At 40.5% G+C, this 20,402-nt stretch overlaps 1 protein-coding gene across 4 annotated transcripts in view; it reads right to left on the minus strand.

The window, feature by feature from the left end:
- The window catches only part of TRIO (trio Rho guanine nucleotide exchange factor), a 400,036-nt gene that overhangs the window by 22,642 nt on the left and 356,992 nt on the right, over nucleotides 1–20,402 (minus strand). For 3 of the 4 annotated variants that reach the window (XM_007065023.4, XM_037893324.2, XM_043540247.1), the window contains 13 exons: nucleotides 20,278–20,344; nucleotides 17,420–17,523; nucleotides 16,601–16,670; nucleotides 15,447–15,536; nucleotides 13,225–13,317; nucleotides 12,554–12,604; nucleotides 12,248–12,325; nucleotides 11,496–11,687; nucleotides 10,218–10,395; nucleotides 8,541–9,298; nucleotides 2,235–2,482; nucleotides 678–816; nucleotides 254–281 (listed from right to left, as the gene is read on the minus strand). In XM_007065023.4, the coding sequence (XP_007065085.1) occupies nucleotides 254–281; nucleotides 678–816; nucleotides 2,235–2,482; nucleotides 8,541–9,298; nucleotides 10,218–10,395; nucleotides 11,496–11,687; nucleotides 12,248–12,325; nucleotides 12,554–12,604; nucleotides 13,225–13,317; nucleotides 15,447–15,536; nucleotides 16,601–16,670; nucleotides 17,420–17,523; nucleotides 20,278–20,344 (2,096 nt within the window). Of the gene's footprint in view, nucleotides 1–253; nucleotides 282–677; nucleotides 817–2,234; nucleotides 2,483–8,540; nucleotides 9,299–10,217; nucleotides 10,396–11,495; nucleotides 11,688–12,247; nucleotides 12,326–12,553; nucleotides 12,605–13,224; nucleotides 13,318–15,446; nucleotides 15,537–16,600; nucleotides 16,671–17,419; nucleotides 17,524–20,277; nucleotides 20,345–20,402 lie in introns of those variants that run through there. The other variant, XM_027827404.3, reaches the window with a different exon arrangement.

Raw genomic sequence — 20,402 nt, forward strand, 5'->3', positions numbered from 1 at the left:
TGCCCAAAGTTCCAAGATAATATCACAGCACATACTTCAGGAACTGTCTCCCTTCTCCAAAAAACCTTCAAGTTTTTAAGATACAATACAGTCAATTCCTGATGCGTGTCACATCAAGCAAGTGACTATTTCTGGTGATGAAGCAATGAGGAGTGGTTTCTCCTTCACTCAAAATCACATCAGCAGATACAATGCAAAGTATGTTTTCCTCAAACTATGGTTATGATGGCTTTTAATTATTAGAACAACTTACCATCATAAATGTAGTTGGGGTTGAGAAGCTGAAAAAGAGAGAAAGTGAATTAATTATTTCTTTCAAGTAACATTCTTAAAACCAATATTATTTCCACTGGTCTAAAATGAAAACGCTTTAGCATGGTGATGGGTTTTAGCCATCCCCACAAAAGCACAGAAGCAGCTGCAACTCAGTGTTTTGGCACCCATGCCACTCTCCCCATATTCACTTTGGAACGGCCTCACAGCCCCAAACTGGAGGATCACTTCCACAGGCTCTGAATTTGGAGAAACAACATGAAGAACCACACACACTGAGCCAAATTCCTCCTTGGTCTAATGCCACTCAGGTCAATGCTGTTACACAAGAGACAAATTTGACCCATTATTTTAACTTACCCCACAGGCTCATTTTTGAAATACCATATCCTTGTAGCATTTACCTTCACGGAAACCTTGTTGGCAAGTCCTTCTCGGGATTTGCGATAACCATTTTCTAGCTTGCCTTCCCTTTTGCCGTCTTTATCTTTTTTCTCAGATTTCTTCCTTAAACGGAGTGCTGTGTGCCAAGATGTTGACTTCCTGAAGGCAGAATATTAACATTTTGTTCAACTCTTTTGAGCCCTCAGCAGGGCATTGTGCTGTTTAACTCCACTTGCACTGGAAAATTTTAATGTTTGTAAATATCTAAGAGAAAAGATTGCAGAGTCCAGTCCTGTTGAGTATGGGAGCTGTAAAGGAAACTCACAAAATATCTTCAAGAAATCTTAGATTTCCTGGTGACCCTCCATGCTAAAAGTATCAATTTTGATCTCAGTGTATTTCTGCAAAAAATTACAAAATTAAAGGATGCAGGGTAAGTATAAGAGACATTTTGCCTTTGTTTAAAACTGTAGACAAAATGAAAGATCAATGAGAAGCGTTGTAATGTATGGAATCTTACCTGTGAAGCGAAGTCTTTCATAAAATCATGGAAACTGTCAGTCAAACACAGCAATGGCCCATCTGTCCTGCCTCCAAGCACAGGTGCCGACTTTTCAAAGTGATGGGGGGTGCTCGACCCCCAGCTCTGCTCCCACTCCACCCCTTCCCCCAAGACCCCATCCCGCCCCTTCCCACCTCCATGCCAGCCCCACCCGCAACAGCACCGTGTCCTCGCTCCTCTCCCCCAGCCTCCTGAATGCCACGAAACAACTGTTCACGGCTGGCGGGAGGTGCTGGGAGGGAAGGGGAGACTCTGGTTTGTGGGGCCTGCCAGCAGGCTGGAACTACTGTGGGGAGCTGATAGGGGGCTGCTGACAGTTGCTCAGCACCCGCCATTTTTTCCCTGGGGGCGCTCCAGCCCCGGAGCACCCATGGAGTCGGCGCCTATGTCTCCAACACTGATCAATGACAAATGTTTCAGATACAAATGTAAACCCCCCCATAAATCATCCAATTTTCCAATACTACAGTATGGGGAGAAATATACTTTCATGCCAACAACCATCTTTCTGCTTTAAAGGATAAGAACTGGCAGCCCCGGTAATCTCATCCTAATTGGTGTAACTATAGTTTATTATTCTTATTAATAGAAATGCCTAATTCTTAATAAATTATTCCATTTAAAGTTTGCCTTAATTTCCATTTCAGGTCTCGATTCTTTTATTATGGGAAAGGTTAAGTTTGAGTGCATAATCAGTCTTCTTTCAATAACATTAGGTATCATTTCAGGAAAGCTAAATAGCATTTGTAATAAAGAAAATACTTGCATGGGTTTCTTAAACATTTCTATCATAGCAAATTTCCAACCTATAAATCAGTTTTACTGACACCAAGACGCACCAAATATTTTCCAGGAATTCATCACATGTGAAGTCCATTTCCTTCTGGAAGTTCACAAAAACTTTTAGTTTAGAAGGCTCAAATCCCGATTTAATTGTAAATCTTTTTACAAAATGCTCAAGTAACATAAAATATGTGCAAACCCTCTTCTCTTCTGAAGAAACCCAGACACTCACTTGATTGTTCCATCATGGTTGTCAATGATGACTGCACTGGTATGCCCCAAGACATAGCCGGGAATCCAGCCCTCGGCTGCAGGGCACTGGTCAGTGGCGGCTCTGAACACCAAAAACATGTTCTGTTGATTGCTGGCTAGAATTTGCACGACCTCTCCTTGGTAGACATTTATCTCATCCTCCTTCACTGCCGTGTAGTCGTGTGTCACCAGCATGGTGGAGATATTGCTACTGCTGCTACTTTCACTCTGTAGGTATTAATGGGATAGGGACAGAGAGGGGAGGGGAAAAAATGGGATCAAGTTTAGAGCTCACACAGAGGACACTTAAGATTACATTGTGCTGCGACACTAAACAATCTGTAGTCCAAGGAGTTTATCTGTCTTTTTGAACATGCCTGGTCTACTGTATCTTTGTCATTTACACAAATAAAATATACTATTACCTGCCATTACAGAAAGCTGATGAAGAAATGGGGATTTCCCCCCACATTTGTTACTTTTATTTATTATTCTATGGATCCCAGTTTTATTGAAGCCTCAGGGCACCCCTTTTTACTACCTACAGAAGCAAACGAGAGTATATGGGATTATCCATTGGGAGGCATTATAAATCACAATTTGAAAGAGACCAAAAATTAAGGCTAGGACCCAACCTAATCAAAGCTGGGAAATTCAGCCTTGAAGCAGATGATCGTTCTCACCTTGCTCCATTTGTTGGATCTTAGGACAGTAGCCCAATCTTGCATATTACATATAATAAGGCACAAAAGGGCAAAATGAACTGGCTTTTGTTAGTGTTTCTCAAAAACCTTAATGCTTGACAGTTTAGTCTGTTAAAGACTAACAGATTTATTTGGGCATAAGCTTTCGTGGGTAAAAAACCCACTTCTTCAGACGCATGGGCCATTTATGTTAGTCTTTAAGGTGCCACCGGACTCCTTCTTGTTTTTGTGGATACAGACTAACACGGCTACCCCCTGATACTTTGTGCGTTTTTTTAATTCTTTATTTTTAAATGTGTAGGATGAGATAAATTAGCTACTTTTTAGGTGTTTAAAAAAACACACAAAAAAACAGGAAAAACAGATCATTAATTGACCCATTTATAGCTACCCTACAGTTGGAGGTCTTTTTTTCTCATATTCTATCAGTAAGTACAACCATTATAAGTGCATGTAGTTACAAGCATGGACTCAACATTGTATGGGTATACCTGAATTTTTTGCCTTTCTCCTTAATAAGCATTGGCAACAAATGTTGTAATGACTGATCAATAACTCATATGATATAAATCACACTATCAAAGTTTTTCAGCCATGAAAAGTTATCTGTCTTGACAGTGGTCCCACCTGAAAACTCAGGTCTAGCTATTACCTCTTGTGACTACCTTATGCTTCCTTCTGAAGTTTTAATGAATGTCAACATGCAATTTCTTATCAGACTAACAAACCAACTCCATATAGCTTGGCCCTGAACCATCCAGTTTCCTTAGGAAGGACTTCAAGGTAAGCCAACCTGTAAACTGGGGGACTGGATGATTCCGGGGAATAACAATGTGGCGTAAGTGTTGGTGCTCTGAATATATCTTAAGTCGATGACTATTATCACTACCACCACCCAATGGCTGGTCAATAGCCCAAAGACATTAAGCTGATGGTAAAAAGTTGTCCCCAACAGAAAATGCACCTGTGCTGGCAGTCTCAGTACAGAGGGCAAGAATTCAACTGTCTCCCCATTATTATTATTATGCCACTCCTATCTGATAATCAATATCACCTGTAACTGCAAATGAAAAGAAAATGGGCCACAATCTGCTCAGTTACATCAATGTCAAGTTTCTTCAGATTTATACCAGTGTAAATGATAGTTTGGCCCAGTGTTTAATACGTGGTTGTGGTCAGAAGAGTAAAGCCTGCTCGAATGGCACCTTCTTACCCAACACAACTGCTCCTGATGTATATTCTGAGTCATCACTGTAAGCAGCATGGTTCCACACACAGTACACTGGGCTGGGAGTCAGGACACTTGAGTTCTATTCCTGGCTCTTCCCTCTACCAGCTGTGTGACCGTGAGCAAGTCACCACACCTCTCAGTGCTTCTGTTTCTCTTAACACTTTTGTGTGTGTCTACTCTATTTTGAATTCAAGTTATTAGTTATTAGCAACTGTCTGTGATTATGTGTTGGCACAGTACCTAGCACAGCTGGGGACTTTAGGCACTACTATAATACCTTAGTATTACCTGTAATACTGCTCTGATGATTAAAGTAAGTATGTACTGCATTTCACTCCTATTATCATGACAGAGCGCAAACACCTCTGGGTGAGGGAACAGGATTTTATTCTGGGCTGCATACCCCCAATAAGATAATTAACTGAATTCCAGTTAACTGACTTTGTATTACAGTTAACAATGTTCAAGACAAAAAGAACCCAGCTTGACTCCCCCACCCTAAGGAGAGTCAATGGTCCCTGTAAATGGCATGTCTGAGGAGGGAGCATCTGCAAACTGCCTGCCTGGACTGGGAGTGTGCACACCCAGCCAGCTAGAGAAAGGGAGTGTCAGCACATAGAAATCCTGCTAGCAGCTCCCCTAATACCAGTAGGGAGCATCTTCAAATTTTTATGCCAGCCTAGGAATGTGCCCATCATATCTACAAAGGCAGGGAAATCCATCTAATTTCCAGGCTAGTCAATGTATGAACACAAATGCCCAGCCCCAGTAGGGAGCATCCATAAATTCCAACATGGTCAGATTAATATATTCCAAGGCCACAAAGGACCATTGTGATCATCCATGGAACACAGGCCAGAGAACTTTCCCAGAATAATTTCTAGAGCATATCATTTAGAAAAACATCCAATTGTTTTAAAAATTGTCCATGATTGAGAATCCACCACAACCCTGATAAATTGTTCCAAATGTTAGCTTCCCTCACTGTTAAAAATTTACGCCTTAATTCCGTTCTGAATTTGTTTAGCTTCAACTTCCAGCCACTCGACTGTGTTATACCTTTCGCTGCTAGACTGAAGAGCCAATTATCAAATATTTGTTTCCCATGAAGGTACATACAGACAGTAATCAAGTCACCCCTCAAATCTTCTCTTTGTTAAACTAAAATAGATTGAGTCCCTTGAGTCCACCACTGTCAGGCATGTTTTCTGACCCTTTAACTATTCCTGTGACTCTTCTGTAAACCCTTTCCAATTTATCAAAATCCTTGAATTGTGGGCACCAGAACTGGACAGTTTTCCAGCTGTGGCTGCATCCGTGCCAAGTACAGAAGTAAAATAATCTCTCTACTCCTACTCAAGATTACCTAGTTATCATCCATAACTCTGCTGGCCACAGATTTCTCCTTGTGTCCCTTTGCTTTCCTTATCAATCTTCTACAATTCCTAATTTCTGATTTATATTCATTACTATCAACTTCCCCTTTCTTCCATTTGCTATATATTATTTTTAATTTTTTTATAGCTGCCTTCACTCCCATTCTGTACCAGGTAGTTTTTCTTTTCCTTTTTTTAACCAATATGGCCTTCTTTCTTGATTGTGGCTTTTTGGAAATCTAGTTACATGTTCTTAAACAATTCCCAATTATCATTCATGTTTCTGATTAAGTTCTACAGCCCAGCTGATTTGGCTTTTAATTGTTTTCAGCTTTGTGAAGCTGGGCCTATTAAAGCATCAAGTACACATTTACTAGTGACTTTATTCTGTTTGCACATTATAGATGTGATCAAGTCATGATCATTTGTATCTAAGTTACCTCTAATTTTTAGTTCTGTGATCAGTTTCTCTTTATCTGTCAAGAAGAGGTCTAATATAGAATTCCCCCGTGTTGGATGCAACACTTTTTGAATTAGGAGATTGTCATAATATTTAGAAATTCCAGGGATGTTTTAATACTGGCAGCAAGACACCCCGAGAATATGTCACTTAAACTGAAGTCCCCCATGATCATGCAGCTTTCCCCCCTATTCATTATATATAGATGTGCAAGAAGCCGGCCATCCTGTTCAGGGGTCTGCAGCAGACACCAACTAATACCCCATCTTATGCTTTATCTGATAGGACATTGATCCATAAGCATTCAAGGTCATTTTCTCTTGAGTTATCAGTGACTCGGAAACAGGTAATGCCATTTTTGACAGAGTGTTATTCCCAGTCTCCTTTTGCCTGCTTGCTCCTTCCTAAATATGTGATAACAATTGATTTTAACATTCCAATCATGTGAATCATCCCACCAGAACTACTTGCAAACTGCTAGTACTGTCAGGGAAACTGCACAGCAATCTAGCCCAAGAAGGGAAAACCTGCAAAGTACCACGTCCCCCCATAATTCAAGCACTGTGTACCATAAAAGCTTAATCAAGAACTGTTTCCACATACTTGACAATCCTACTAAGTAGAAATCTTCTATGTTTTGAATAGGTGTTTCTCACAGCTTTTACAAGAGCCAGACTAGAAGGTTCATTTCATGTGTTTTTCAGGGTTGCCCCCTTTTCAGTTATGAAACAGAAACACATGCATACATGAGTGCATGTGTATGTATATTTTTACACATATCATTTAACTACATCTATATACGTGTGTGTAAATATGTACAAACACACATCCACAAATGAATACATCAAATTTAAGGACATAAACCTTCACAGCTCATTTTCTCCAATTAGTTGATCACAGAGGGAAGTCACTAAGTTAAAATTTGTGACATCACCTTGTATGACGACAGACAGTGACGTTATAAATGTAAAATTATGACCTACCTCTATAATCGAGCTAAAAGAGAAGGTGAGTTGTGAGGGAGAAGGCTATTCAGATAGCGTTGGCTATTGCAGGAAGCAAACACAGAAATTATGGCCTCCTTTTCAAGTTTTCATGAATGTCCCAGTTCAAAAAATGGAATTTTAATAATTGATTTAAAGCCTTATTTGGGAACGACAGAAGAAATTGGTGTTTATTGCTTTAGTTCACATAAAAATATCTTATTAATGCTCTATTCATTTATTCAAAAGACATCTATTTACCCTAGATATCATATTAACATAACATTCTGCTAGACTAAAGAAAAAGATAACGGCAAGACAAAGCCAAACCAAATGAAAATTAGAAAGGAGACCAGATCAAATAAAAAAAGAATACATGCAAAGCACAATTTTTTTCCTCTAAGGCTATTACAAAGGTAAGTGTAAGAACTAAAACATCGAGAGAGCTCTATATGTTAAACAATTCTACCAAGAAGTGCATGCGTTTAAAAAAGTATTGCAGGTTAGGTGATTTGCAATTGGTATTGTGTAGGAGCTGTGACAGGTACTGAAAAAACAAACACTTGTGAAAACAACACTTAGTGAGGGAAAACCAAATGCTGGTAAAAGGCATGGTGACATGCCTATCACATTCACAGTGAGTGACATTCATTTGTTGTGCATTAAATTTGCACATGCCCCATGACTATGTTGCGTTTCCTGGTGGACATCAGTTCAGGATGTGGATTCTGTTAACCCTTTTTTCCCCACACACACAAAAAAGTGCAGACTAAAAGGTTGAATCTCCAGATGCCCTAACACAGTTTCTTTTACACAGGGGAATAAAGGCGTGGAGTGAATATTTCCACTTTCTAACTTTTGGGGGGGCTGACAGTGATCAGAGTTTTTTTTTGGTTGTGTGTTTGTATGTTTTCAGTTGATACTTGGAAGCTTCATTGACCAGATATGGGATTTAAAGAGGATGAGTGAAAAGAATGCTGCAGTTCAATTAAGGCTGAAAGGAGTAAAATAAAGCAGCCCAGGGAGTGCGACATGGATGCCTCACCAAAGTCAAAACTATATAGGGAAAAACAAAAAAGGGATGGATGTGTGTGGGGGAAAAAAGCCCCAAGACAATCGGCCAACTGGAAATCTTACAAATGCTGTTGGTGGTGCACAAACAGAGGCCATGTGATTGCCATATTCAGCACGTTAATTATCTGCCTTCGGATTAGAGACAAAAAAGCAAGGAGAGCAAGTTAGTAGGAATCAGACTAGTGATTGATGTTTCAGCAGAGGTGGAAGTCACAACTAATGTTAGCAGTTGTGTTGTGTCTGTATACATATCACAAGTCTGCTGTATGCATACACACACAGACATAGAATATATATTCTATTTGTTTGTGTAGAGAAGATATTGGAACAGTTGATTATTTCAGAGCAGTGCAGCACTGGAGAGCCAGAAGTTAGTATGGAGAGTGATGGTAACGCACAGAAGGGGAGCATGGGAAGGTTTTAGAAGAGCTCGCAGGACAGAGATGCTCCGCTCTTACCCCATTACTTTGGGTGGAGTGAACTGACTGCTCGCTGGTCGAGGAGCATGTGCTCATGCGGTCTGTGTCCTTGCTGTGTGAAGAGTGGCGGTGGACCTGGCGCTGGAGGGAGTCATTGTCCCCAGGGAAAGTGAAGGAGCCAGGACGGCTGGCAGGGGATGCTGGGATGGAGCTCCAAAAGGAGCCCTTTTGCAGGGGACTGCTGGGTGGAAAGGTTTCCTTGCCAAAAGGAGAAGGGAAAGTCGTTGAGAGAGGAGAGTTCATTGGAGAGATGGCTCCTGGCCTTGGCTTCCCAAGCGTCAGAGATCCTATGCTGCTCCTTGAGCGATTGTCCTCCGAGCTCCCACGCAGTTCTTTCTGGGCTCCATCTGCTGACCCAGAAACGTTTCCAGCTGTCTTCCTGGGGCTCTCAATAACTTTCATCTTGGGAATCTGCTCAGCTTCTTTCTCAGGACCATCCGGTTCTGCAATGGGAGGGTGCCTGGCTGGCTGGCTGAAGCCAGTCTCTAGGGATGTGCTGTGGGGTGGCAGGGAGGGATTATGAATGGACATACCTGACATCTTGTCTGCCTCTGCTTGGGCGGAGGCTGCAGAGGAGACCAGGACTGGGGAATGGTGTCTGACAGGCTGGGGGATCCGGGAGGGCCTGCTACGGCTGGAGCTGGTAATTCCGCTACAGCTGCTGGGGCCGCTGCTGTTGCTGCTGCCACCGCCACCGCTACTGTGGTTCTTCTGATACTCAATTGGTGATGTCAAGGCTGCAATTTAAATACAGGGGAAGGAGCAGAGGGAGTGAGAAGAGGGCAGGTTAAAGCTGGATATGTTTAATGCAACCTTAGAGTTTGACCAAAAACAAACTTTATTCTTACATAACACCTTTACTCCACTGACCTCAAAATGCTTTACAGATATTAATGCTTCATGACATCCCTGCAAGGTAGATTGGTGGGTAAGATTATATTCCCAAAACAGATGGGGAAGCTGCGGCAGAGGTTAAGCCACTTCTCCTATGTCATAAGTCAATGGCTGAGCTGTAAATACCTGCCACAACTCCCAGCTCCCGGTCCTATGCTCTAACCACCACATCCTGTTTCCAACAGGTCTTTTTACATGATTTTTAAACCAGCTCTTTCACAATGGAAAAAAAAAAATCTATGCTGAGGAAGAATGAGTGATTCAAGAGTAGAAACATGAGTGTGAAGGTCAGTGAAAAGACCTTTTTGAGATCTGTGGCAATTCCTAGCTTTTCCTAGCTTTCTCCTAGTGACACTAAATGTTATAGTACTAAATGCTGTTGAACAAACTATGAAGTAATGCAAGTGAAATACATTTATACTGTAATGTTAGGCTGTCACTTTGGTTTAGCCCTCCAAAAACTCCCGTTTGTTTAAAGCGGATACGTTATTTCCTCATATCAGAGGGACGTTGTCAATTTCAATTCTTTCCTATAAAGCACTTTGAAATAGTCAGTTACAGGCCACTACACAAGTTCAAACATTTGTTGGGAAGTGAAAACAAAGGAGCATGTTTCCCCCCAGCTGAAAGGCCTGCCACCCCAGAAGAAAGAAATCTTTTGGAGTATTACTTGAACTAGGTCAGACAAAATATGAAGGAGAGCAAGTAGTTGGGGCATCGAGTACAGCGCCTGGGGCAGAAAGATTACAACAAATGATTTACCATTCAAAAAATTACGCTGGTTTTCCAGAATTTGGTTGATCTCATGGATCCACAATTGGCGTACGCCTGGACTGGTAGAATGCAAAACAAAGGTCTCCATGACATCCCCTGTTCTTGATGTTAGTGCAAATTTACATGGATCACTGTCCACGTTTTCCTCCAGGCAAAGACAACTCACCTTAATGAAAGAGAATTTATTGTATCTATTGTACTGCAAAGACACCACCAACAACCCTAGGCAGGAGCTCTGAGCTTCTAAAGTCTTCAAAACATTTAAGATAATGATTATTTAATGTAGTCAGGATTACTGTAAAATAAATTATTAAATGAAACTAAGGATTCATGATGGATACTCGTCATCCTTGTCACATCACTTAAGATTTCACTCAGTCATTAATAGCATCTTGCATTTCAGAAACTATGACTCAAGGTCAGAAAGAAGTCAAATGTGATCCATTCCAGGGTAGCACAGTGAAATTCCCCTTGGTAGAGTCCTCTGCTCACTCCTTCCTTTTATTTAAAATACTACAGTAGTTTTGTACTTTAATCTGTAGTCTATAAAGATTTCACTGTAAGAAAGCAACTATTTCCAAACAAGTACAAGCTGCCAAGTCAGAGCAGGACTATGAAGCATAGCTTGCATCCAGAGCTCAGTATAGTCACTCAGATCAATCCATGCACATACCAATTTACCCTATTGCTCAGAAGCCCCCAGTAAGATTACTTCTGGGAATATCCAACATAACTGTGCAGCACACTACTGCTTAAGGGCAGGGCTAAAATGTTTAAGGGATTAGCCTGTGGAACTTGAGTCATGTGAGATGTTCTAGTCAAGATTTCAGTACTGTTGGCAAGTATTTGCATTTGGTTTGGGCTGAGACTTCTTGGGGAATAATACTTTCAAGTTACTGCCTTCAAGCTTTAAGATATAGACATGTTACTGTAAGGGCAGGTATTGCAATTATCTGTGATAAGATGTGAACACAGAGTTGAGACACAGCCCCTTAGTGTAGGGCATATCTAAGTTACAATGAGGACATTTATATTACTGTATTTAAGGCAGAAGAGGTCAGAAAGCCAGCACGGAAAGAGCTTAATGTGTTGGCACAGCTGAGCACAGAATTGTTTGCATGTGTTTTTAGTAGTGAGCTAAATGCTACCATTCTTCTAGGTTTACTGGTAAAGACATAGGTTCATGAGTTGGTAGGCCATTACCAGAAAATGATTACCTTGGTACCCCACTGTACAAACCCTATTATGCTCACAGACAACAGTTACCTTGATACTGTTTTTAAACAAGAATCCCGGCATGGAGAAACCTTTCTTTTTATCTAGTGGCTCACTGAATATGACAATCTGCTCAAACAGGAAGACCCGCCTTTCTTTGCAACGTGGCAGAAGTCCCGTGTCCTGGTCTGTGACCAGGAATGTGTCCTGCAGCAGGAGTTTACCCTGGGCTACAATTTTACCCTAAAAAACAGAAGCAGAAACAAATTCATTTAATCCATCAGTTATTTCTCTGAATCTCTCCAAGAAATAAAACCTCATTACAAGGGTTTTTTAGTGTTCAGAGTAGTTTTTATATATGTTCACTGATTGATACATGAGAGAGAGAGAGAGAGAGGCACTCACTCACTCAAAATCCCTTTTAAATCATTTCTATGCAATTGTCTAACTTCTTGCAAGAAGATATTTCAAAATGATGATGTCATAATGAAAACATTTCCCACACTGGTAGTTCCTGAGGGTCAATTTTACTCATATAAGAGTCAAGCAATGAGAGACACAAGACAGGTCATGTTTTTGACGTTGATCAAACGAGGTACCAGGCTGGTCTGCTCTTGGGCAGGGCTCGCATTAAGATTCTCCTTTCCCATTTTGCATTAACACAAATAATTAGGAGCAAAACTTTGTGTCACAGATAGTGAGAAATGCATAGCCATCCCAGATACAATATAAATTCATCTGGAAATGATGTCATAAGGAGAACAGAAATGTATGCATCATTTTAAGAAAGAAAACCAACTTACATCAAATCCTTGCAGGCGGCCAACATTCATCATGTCATTGCACCGTTTCGGTACTATGCACATGACCTCTACAGCTCTCTGTTAAAGCCAAGGAGAGAAAATAAAAATTTAACTCCCTAGTGGAGGACTGTGTGTGTGATGGCAGGGGCTTTACAATATAGTTCAGTGTATTCAATCAGCAGGACAATTAGAGCTGAAACAGAACAGTAGTTTCATATAACTCGACTTGTTCACAAGCACTGCACTGGAAGTAAAAGAAGTGTGGAGCACAAGTATTCAAGTCAATAAAGAAAATGCCAAAAGTACCTCTAGTTCTGTTGTGTCAAGGTTAGCTTTTTTAGAGTATTTGAGGAAGTCCTGTAAGGGAAAAGGTAAAATTATCTCAAGTCCAAACTGGCTCCTATTTGTGTGAGAATTACACATTCCAAAAGACGCTCTTAAGAAAATAATACAAATATTCAAAGCCTCTTTCTGACATGAATTAGGTAGGTTTTTAGTGCTAAGTTTCACATCTGATTTCAGATAATTCAAGAACATTTACTGAGTCATCAATCCCCCTTGGTAGAAAGGGTCAAAAATACGTTTTGCCAAACACTCAGACAAAAAGTGTTAAAGGGATTATAAAATTAATTAAAGAAAAAAATCAGAGGAAAATCAAACAAATTTTGCCTTCAGTTACATGGGTGCAAATCCTAAGCCCTTCCACTATACTGAAGAGTTAATGTGGATTTACACTGGTTTAAACAGTATCAGAATTTGGTCCAACCTGTTTACTGGGATTCAGAGAACAATGTGAACCCAAGTTAGGAAACAAACTGAAATACAGTATTAAAAATTCTGGCTTATGTCGAGTACAAAGAGGCCCCTTCAACATTTTCAATTCTACTACCCAAAAAACAAAGCCAAGAGTAATACGATTTTTCAGTTCTTCTTTAGTAAAGGTGGTTACACTGAAAGGGTACCCAGCATCACCTCACCTTGAGTAACAATTGGTATTTCATAATTCTCTGCACTGGTTTTATTAGCAAGTCTGTGAGCTGAAGTCTGTGGCCCAGGCGCTGCTTCAAGTCCTAAAGGTTGTAAAATGAAGAGCGTTAGCTTTAAATTTTACTGGTTTTACTTCGATATAGACCAGTACTTTTACTGTCATGGAGCTAAGGCAGAAGAGCAGAAATAAATTTAATCTTGAAGTTGTGCTCCAAATTCTCATTTTCTTGTGATAACCTTAAAAGCCATTCCTGTTTTATTTGTATCATCTTTATTCCCAAAGTATTCCAAATTCTGCCTTTTCAAAGCTTTTCTTATAACCCTGGGGCCCAGTTCTTCAGTCCTTACTTTGGATCCAAACCTGCAAAAGCTTATGCACATAAATTCAATGGTAATGCTCACATGCTTCAAGTATTCGCAGGACTGAGACCTTAAGATGATCTCATGGGGAGAGCCAGTATGATGCTATGGGCAGAGAGACTGTGACAATGTGGGAAGGAAGCTGCTGGCAGAGCATTCACACAAGTTCCTTTGCGCCTCCTATGTCACAGGTAGGCAAACTACAGCCTGTGGGCTGGATCCGACCGGCGAACTGCACCACGCAGCTCGGCCCCGCTCTGGCGGGGGTGCTGGGTCAGGGTCGCACCATGCGGCTCAGACCCACTCCAGCCGGGGCGCTGGGTCGGGGGCCACAGCATGTGGCTCCCGGAAGCCGCAGCATGGCCCCACTCAGGCTCCTATGCAATCTAATGTGAGCTGCAGGGGTGGTGCCTGTGGATTGGGCAGCGTGCAGAGCTGCTTGCCTGCGCCTCCACATAGGAGCTGGAGAAGGGACATGCCACTGCTTCCGGGAGCTGCTTGAGGTAAGCGCCACTCAGAGCCTGCACCACCTGAGCCTCTCCCCATGCCCCAGCCCTGATTCTCCTCCCGCTCTCCAAACCCTTCAATCCCAGCCCAGAGCACCCTCCTGCACCCCAAACCTCTCATCCCCAGCCCCACCCCAGAGCCCACACTCCCAGCCGGAACCTGCACCCCTTCCCGCACCCCTGCCCCAGCTCTGATCCTCCTTCCGCTCTCAGAACCCTTCGATCCCAGCCCAGAGCACCCTCCTACACCCCAAACTCCTCATCCCCAACCCCACCCCAGAACCAACACCCCAACCCCAATTTTGTGAGCATTCATGGCCCATCATACAATTTCTATTCCCCGATATGGCCCTTGGGCCAAAAAGTTTGCCCACCCCTGTCCTATGTGCTGCAGAAAGGATTTCTATCCCAGGCCACATAATCCCGTGTTGATGGCCACAAAGGAATAAACGAGGGATGAGGCTTCAAAACCACCTCTCCACAGATCCAGTGTCATCACTATCTGTGCAATTACTGCAACTGCTATTCCAACCCACTGTCTGGAACAGCAACCCTCAAAAGGGACCAGCAGCCCTCAAGGGGACCAGCAACCTCAAACAACTCCCACAGCCTGGCAGTGAAAGGCAGATTTTACTTCCTCAACAGCTCATTCCACCCAGCTAGAGCTCAAATACTCCTGTGGGGTGGAATGGATTTTATTCTTAGTTTATTCATAAAACATTCCCACAGACTTCAACAGTGTTTTTGTCAGAATCACGAGTACAGAATCAGTGTCTCAAGTAGGTTTTATCCCTAATTATGAAATGAACAGAAATTACCTTCATAGTTCATAATATCTGCTTTTTAGTTTACTTATTTTTGCTACTGTCAACTTTTCTGCCTTTATTTAAGGCCCTCAGGGTTGATCTGCAGAACTGGCAGGAGATCTGAACATAGAATACTATGACAAACTTGTGAGGCAAAACATTAAGCTAAAGGTTTTGTCTTAACACCTCATGTTTTGTCTACAGCATCTGAGTTTCTGATGAGTCTCAAAAGTACTGTATAGCGAAATCAAATATTGCCATTTGCATCCATATTGTAATCCATCTCTCTGTCTGCATTACTGTTTAATAATAAGTATAATACATTAACAACACCTCCCTTGGCCTACCAAGAGTGAAGCTCGTTCATTTGGTATCACTGAATTTATCTCCAATTTGAATACCAGCAGCCCCCTTCTGAAGGTGGTGGTGCTAATCTATCTCTTAAAGAGCAACAAAATTCAAGAGCAAAGAAGAACGCTCATAATTTGGAATAAAACCCAACTTCCACCCTGAAAATCTATGTTACTCTCTGAGACTTACCTCAAAAAATGTATCAATGTACTCTGAGACAATGTGCTCAGACTTTGGTTTGTTTTGGCAGTAAACTATGTACATGTGCAACCTTCTCTCCTAGGAAGAATAAACAGAGACACAAAGATAATGCACTACAGTCAGAAAAAAAGTGACAGGCTGAAATGGAGTATAATAAAAAAGCACATATATCTAAATGTATACTTCTATGTTAAAAGGATCATTCTGCCTTCTGGTATTCTAAATTCTGTGTCAAGAGCAAATAAGCAGGTATACTTCAAACATAACAAATTAGCCAGAAAAGAAAAACCCTCAAATAGTTTGAAGTATCTGTCTAAGAGTTACAATTACTTGAAAACTGGATACCTCTGACCCAAAAATGTAACTGTACATGCAGAAGTTATAGATCTGAGCATGGTACTACACAAACACACCTGACATTGGAACACCAAGAACGATAAAATAATGGAAAAACAGACAACTGGGTTGTATATAATATTTTGAATTTCAAAGTATTTCACAAAATTAGCATTTGAGATATTATTTATCATAATGACTTCTAAGGTGCTGATTACCGTGGTATCCAAGCATAGTGCACTATTTTAATTTCCATTTTACAGCTAGGCAGGAAGGAAAAAAACAGTGAGTGACCTGTCTAATGCTGCAGAGGAAAGCTTCAGAATTAAAATTCCTGGCTCTTAAACTTGTACCTTTGTCTTCCAAGGTAAGTGGTAAAAGGAGACGTATGATGTTAGACTGGATAGAGAGCTAGAAAACCAATCCTGCATACGTCACTCAGTTCTTCCAGTGCCAAACAGATCTTTTCCATCTAGAGTTTTTATTACTCTGTAAGTATTGCATTAGGATTTGAGAGGATATTTTTTTCATCTGGTCATATGAAACTACGGCCTCCTAAAAGAGGAGCTGAGATTGAGTTGAGAGACAGGTACCATGTTAACAATTTTCTTCATAAGGCATTGCAAACAAAAATTAGACTCCCTGTTCACCTAATTCTGTGTCTCTCCCTCTTACCCTGTGTTATTTTTACTCTACTGACTTTTCACCTGTGCTGCTCCACAGATAAATCCTTTATATAATAAGGTCAGTCACTAGTAATGCCAGCAATTGGCACTACCTGCTTGAAAGAGGATGTTTGTACTTACATGCTTAACAAAGAGGGATCCCAGTTTTTCTGGATCTTCAAGGCACTTCTCCAATTCTCCTAAAAAGAAGCTGAACAAAGAAGAAATCATTTAGCTTGTATCACATTATCTGGCAACAGGTAATGTTAAAAGAAAGTGGTGGTTGCATTCTTTGTATCCACACTCTCTTCACTGCTGGGATCCTTGATTAGTGAGTGTCCTATCTGCAACTGAAGCCTATATAAAGAATATATTGCAGGGCTTCAAAGCAAGCAGCATTTTAAAGTAAAGAACAAAAAGAAGCAACATAGTGACTCATCATTGCAATCCTTTTGTTTGCTATGGGGATTCAAATTTCTCTTCTACTCATTCTGATTCCTTGATGTGCTCATAACTTCACTATCACTGAAATCTGAGAACAAAAACTGTTTTTGATCCATTCGCAGCATAGCCTCTCACTATCAGAAGAATAGGTAAGTACCGCACATGTTACTGCGCAAGACACAGGATTTTTTCTTTTCCTTAATGCTTTCTTAATAGGATCAACTAAATAGTCACATTAAATGTTATCTATACAAGACAGATCAGTCCAAATGCTTGATGTGTTTACATATTTATTTTGAATAGTCTCCATACAAATAACTATAGGAATCGTCTTAACTTAGAAATTAATTTTAACTGTAAAAGTGTAGGACCAGCTGCTCTTAATTTCTTGTTACTTGCTTTTATAATCTTTGAAACACTTTTATTGCCAAAGGTTTTTGCCCTGTGTGCATTCAGTATGTTATACAATTATTTTCTACCAGTAACAGATAATTCTTAAATAAAAAACATACATACTCTCTGTGCCAGTCGTAAATCTGGTGAATGTTGCCGAATACAATCTTGTCTTTCCCCTTCATGTCATCAGGTACACCATCTTCTTTCATAAGTGCCATGTAACCCTGAAACAATCCAGGACAATTCTTTGTGAAATGTCCAGGTTTAAACGGTGGGTTTCTCTCTCTCTTTCTTTTTCTGTCTCTCGCTTTAAGGAGCTTAAGAATTTTTAAACTGCAAGCTCCTATTTAAGCCACTAAATCGATAGGATGTAAGAATCCAATATTACATGTAGCAGTGTATTTAGCTGTTAAATTAACGATTTTATTGAAATAAGATTTGTCTCAACTGTGTTTAAATTTAGCCAGTACTTTTAAATTAATTTTTCAGTTTTTTTTCACTTCCCACAAGTACATGAAATCAAAATGTAATCAGACTGGAAAGTTTCACATTTCCCAGTTCTAAAAAACATTTCTTTTCACATTTTCTTGGTAAGCCTTCTGTTTACAGAGACCACATTGTGGTCCCAAATGACTTTATGATGTCCCATCTGAAACACTAAGGCTTCTTTTTTTTTTGGCCTCATAGCTGTCCAGCCCTATGACTGTGTACAATTATTGAAAAGGGATCAATTTCTCCACCTATTTTATTGTAATTTTTTTTTACATTATCTTCAGAACATAAGAATGGCCATACTGGGTCAGACCAAAGGTCCATCCAGCCCAGTATCCTGTCTACTGACAGTGGCCAATGCCAGGTGCCCCAGAGGGAGTGAACCTAACAGGTAATGATCAAGTGATCTCTCTCCTGCTATCCATCTCCACCCTCTGACAAACACCATTCCTTACCTGTCCTGGCTAATAGCCACTGATGGACTTAACCTCCATGAATTTATCTAGCTCTCTTTTAAACCCTCTTATAGTCCTAGCCTTCACAACCTCCTCAGGCAAGGAGTTCCACAGGTTGACTGTGCGCTGTGTGAAGAAGAACTTCCTTTTATTTGTTTTAAACCTGCTGCCCATTGATTTAATTTGGTGGCCCCTAGTTCTTATATTATGGGAACAAGTAAATAACTTTTCCTTATTCACTTTCTCCACACCACTCATGATTTCATATACCTATCATATCCCTCCTTAGTCTCCTCTTTTCCAAGCTGAAAAGTCCTAGCCTCTTTAATCTCTTCTCATATGGGACCCATTCCAAACCCCTAATCATTTTAGTTGCCCTTCTCTGAACCGTTTTTAATGCCAGTATATCTTTTTTTGAGATGAGGAGACCACTTCTGTATGCAGTATTCAAGATGTGGGCATACCATGGATTTATATAAGGGCAATAAGATATTCTCCATCTTATTCTTTATCCCTTTTTTAATGATTCCTAACATCCTGTTTGCTTTTTTGACTGCCGCTGCACACTGAGTGGATGTCTTCAGAGAACTATCCATGATGACTCCAAGATCTCTTTTCTGATTAGTTTTAGCTAAATTAGCCCCCATCGTATTGTATGTATAGGTGGGGTTATTTTTTCCAGTGTGCATTACTTTACATTTATCCACATTAAATTTCATTTGCCATTTTGTTGCCCAGTCACTTAGTTTTGTGAGATCTTTTTGAAGTTCTTCACAGTCTGCTTTGGTCTTAACTATCTTGAGCGGTTCAGTATCATCTGCAAACTTTGCCACCTCACTGTTTACCCCTTTCTCCAGAACATTTATGAATAAGTTGAATAGGATTGGTCCTAGGACTGACCCTTGGGGAACACCACTAGTACCCCTCTCCATTCTGAAAATTTACCATTTATTCCTACCCTTTGTTCCCCGTCTTTTAACCAGTTCTTAATCCATGAAATGATCTTCCCTCTTATCCTATGACAATCTTTCACAAAGCATCTTTCAAAGCATAAAGATGCATAAAATGAAAGAAATACAGGATTATCTGGATGGTACCCCAATAAGAATTTGACAAATTGTCTCTCTTCAATGTCTGTAATAAATCCACAGTAAGAAGAATTTTTAAAAAATCTGGAACCTTAACTTGTAATAGAGTTTCCTTCTTACTAGTTCCCATTTAAGCACAGTAAAAAGGGTATTTGTCAACCACTAAACTTGGAATACTTAAGATCTTGTACATTAGCATTGACCTTTAAGCATAGCATGCACATAAAGTAATACTTTGATCCCACACACTGAATAAATACTAAGCCTGTATAACTGTTTGTTTAGTACATTTAAGGCCTGGAGTATGTGATATTTATTCAATACTCTGGGCTGGGCTGCTGCCTCACCTAGGAGTTGGCCTTTAATCTAGTTAACAGACCTGTTAATCAGCTCCTCTCAGGAATACGTCTAAACTTGGGGAAAAGATAGTTTTCTGGAACATACTTGGAAATAGCTAAATGAGGAAATCAGCAGATCTAAGCAATTTACAAAGCAGGTCAGTATCATAATCGGCATTCTGCAGATGGGAAACAGACACAAAGAGGTAAAGAGACTTGCCTAATGTCACCCAGTAGAGAAGTAGCAGAGCCAGGTGTAGAAGCCAAGTCTCCTGAGTCTCAGTCCAGTGGTCTATCCACTAGATCACACTGCCTCAACTAATTAAACTGTGCCTATTGTTTCAGATGTTATTAGGTGTCACTAATTAAAACATGAATGACAAAGAACTAATCTTCTTATAAGGGGGAAAAAAAGGATGTATGAAGTAGTGTGAAGGAGAGACACGGAATTCTATATCAAATTCTGTTTTTTCTTAAATTTCTATAGAAAAACCCACACCTAAAGTCGACTCGTTCTTTTTCTTCTAACAGAACAGTGTGCGAGCCACATAGATGACTGGCAATGGGATTAATAAAAGAAATTTAGAAAGGTTGAACTAACATACCTCAACTACATAACCCAGATCTCGGACGTAATCTCGCTCCGTCTCCACTAATTCCTGTAAGACATAGCTACAAGGAGGGGGAAAAGGTGGAAAAAAAACATTCAGGGAGAAAAATGTATTGATGT

The sequence above is a fragment of the Chelonia mydas genome, chromosome 2, assembly GCF_015237465.2.
Source record: "Chelonia mydas isolate rCheMyd1 chromosome 2, rCheMyd1.pri.v2, whole genome shotgun sequence".
Taxonomy (NCBI): Eukaryota; Metazoa; Chordata; order Testudines; family Cheloniidae; genus Chelonia; species Chelonia mydas.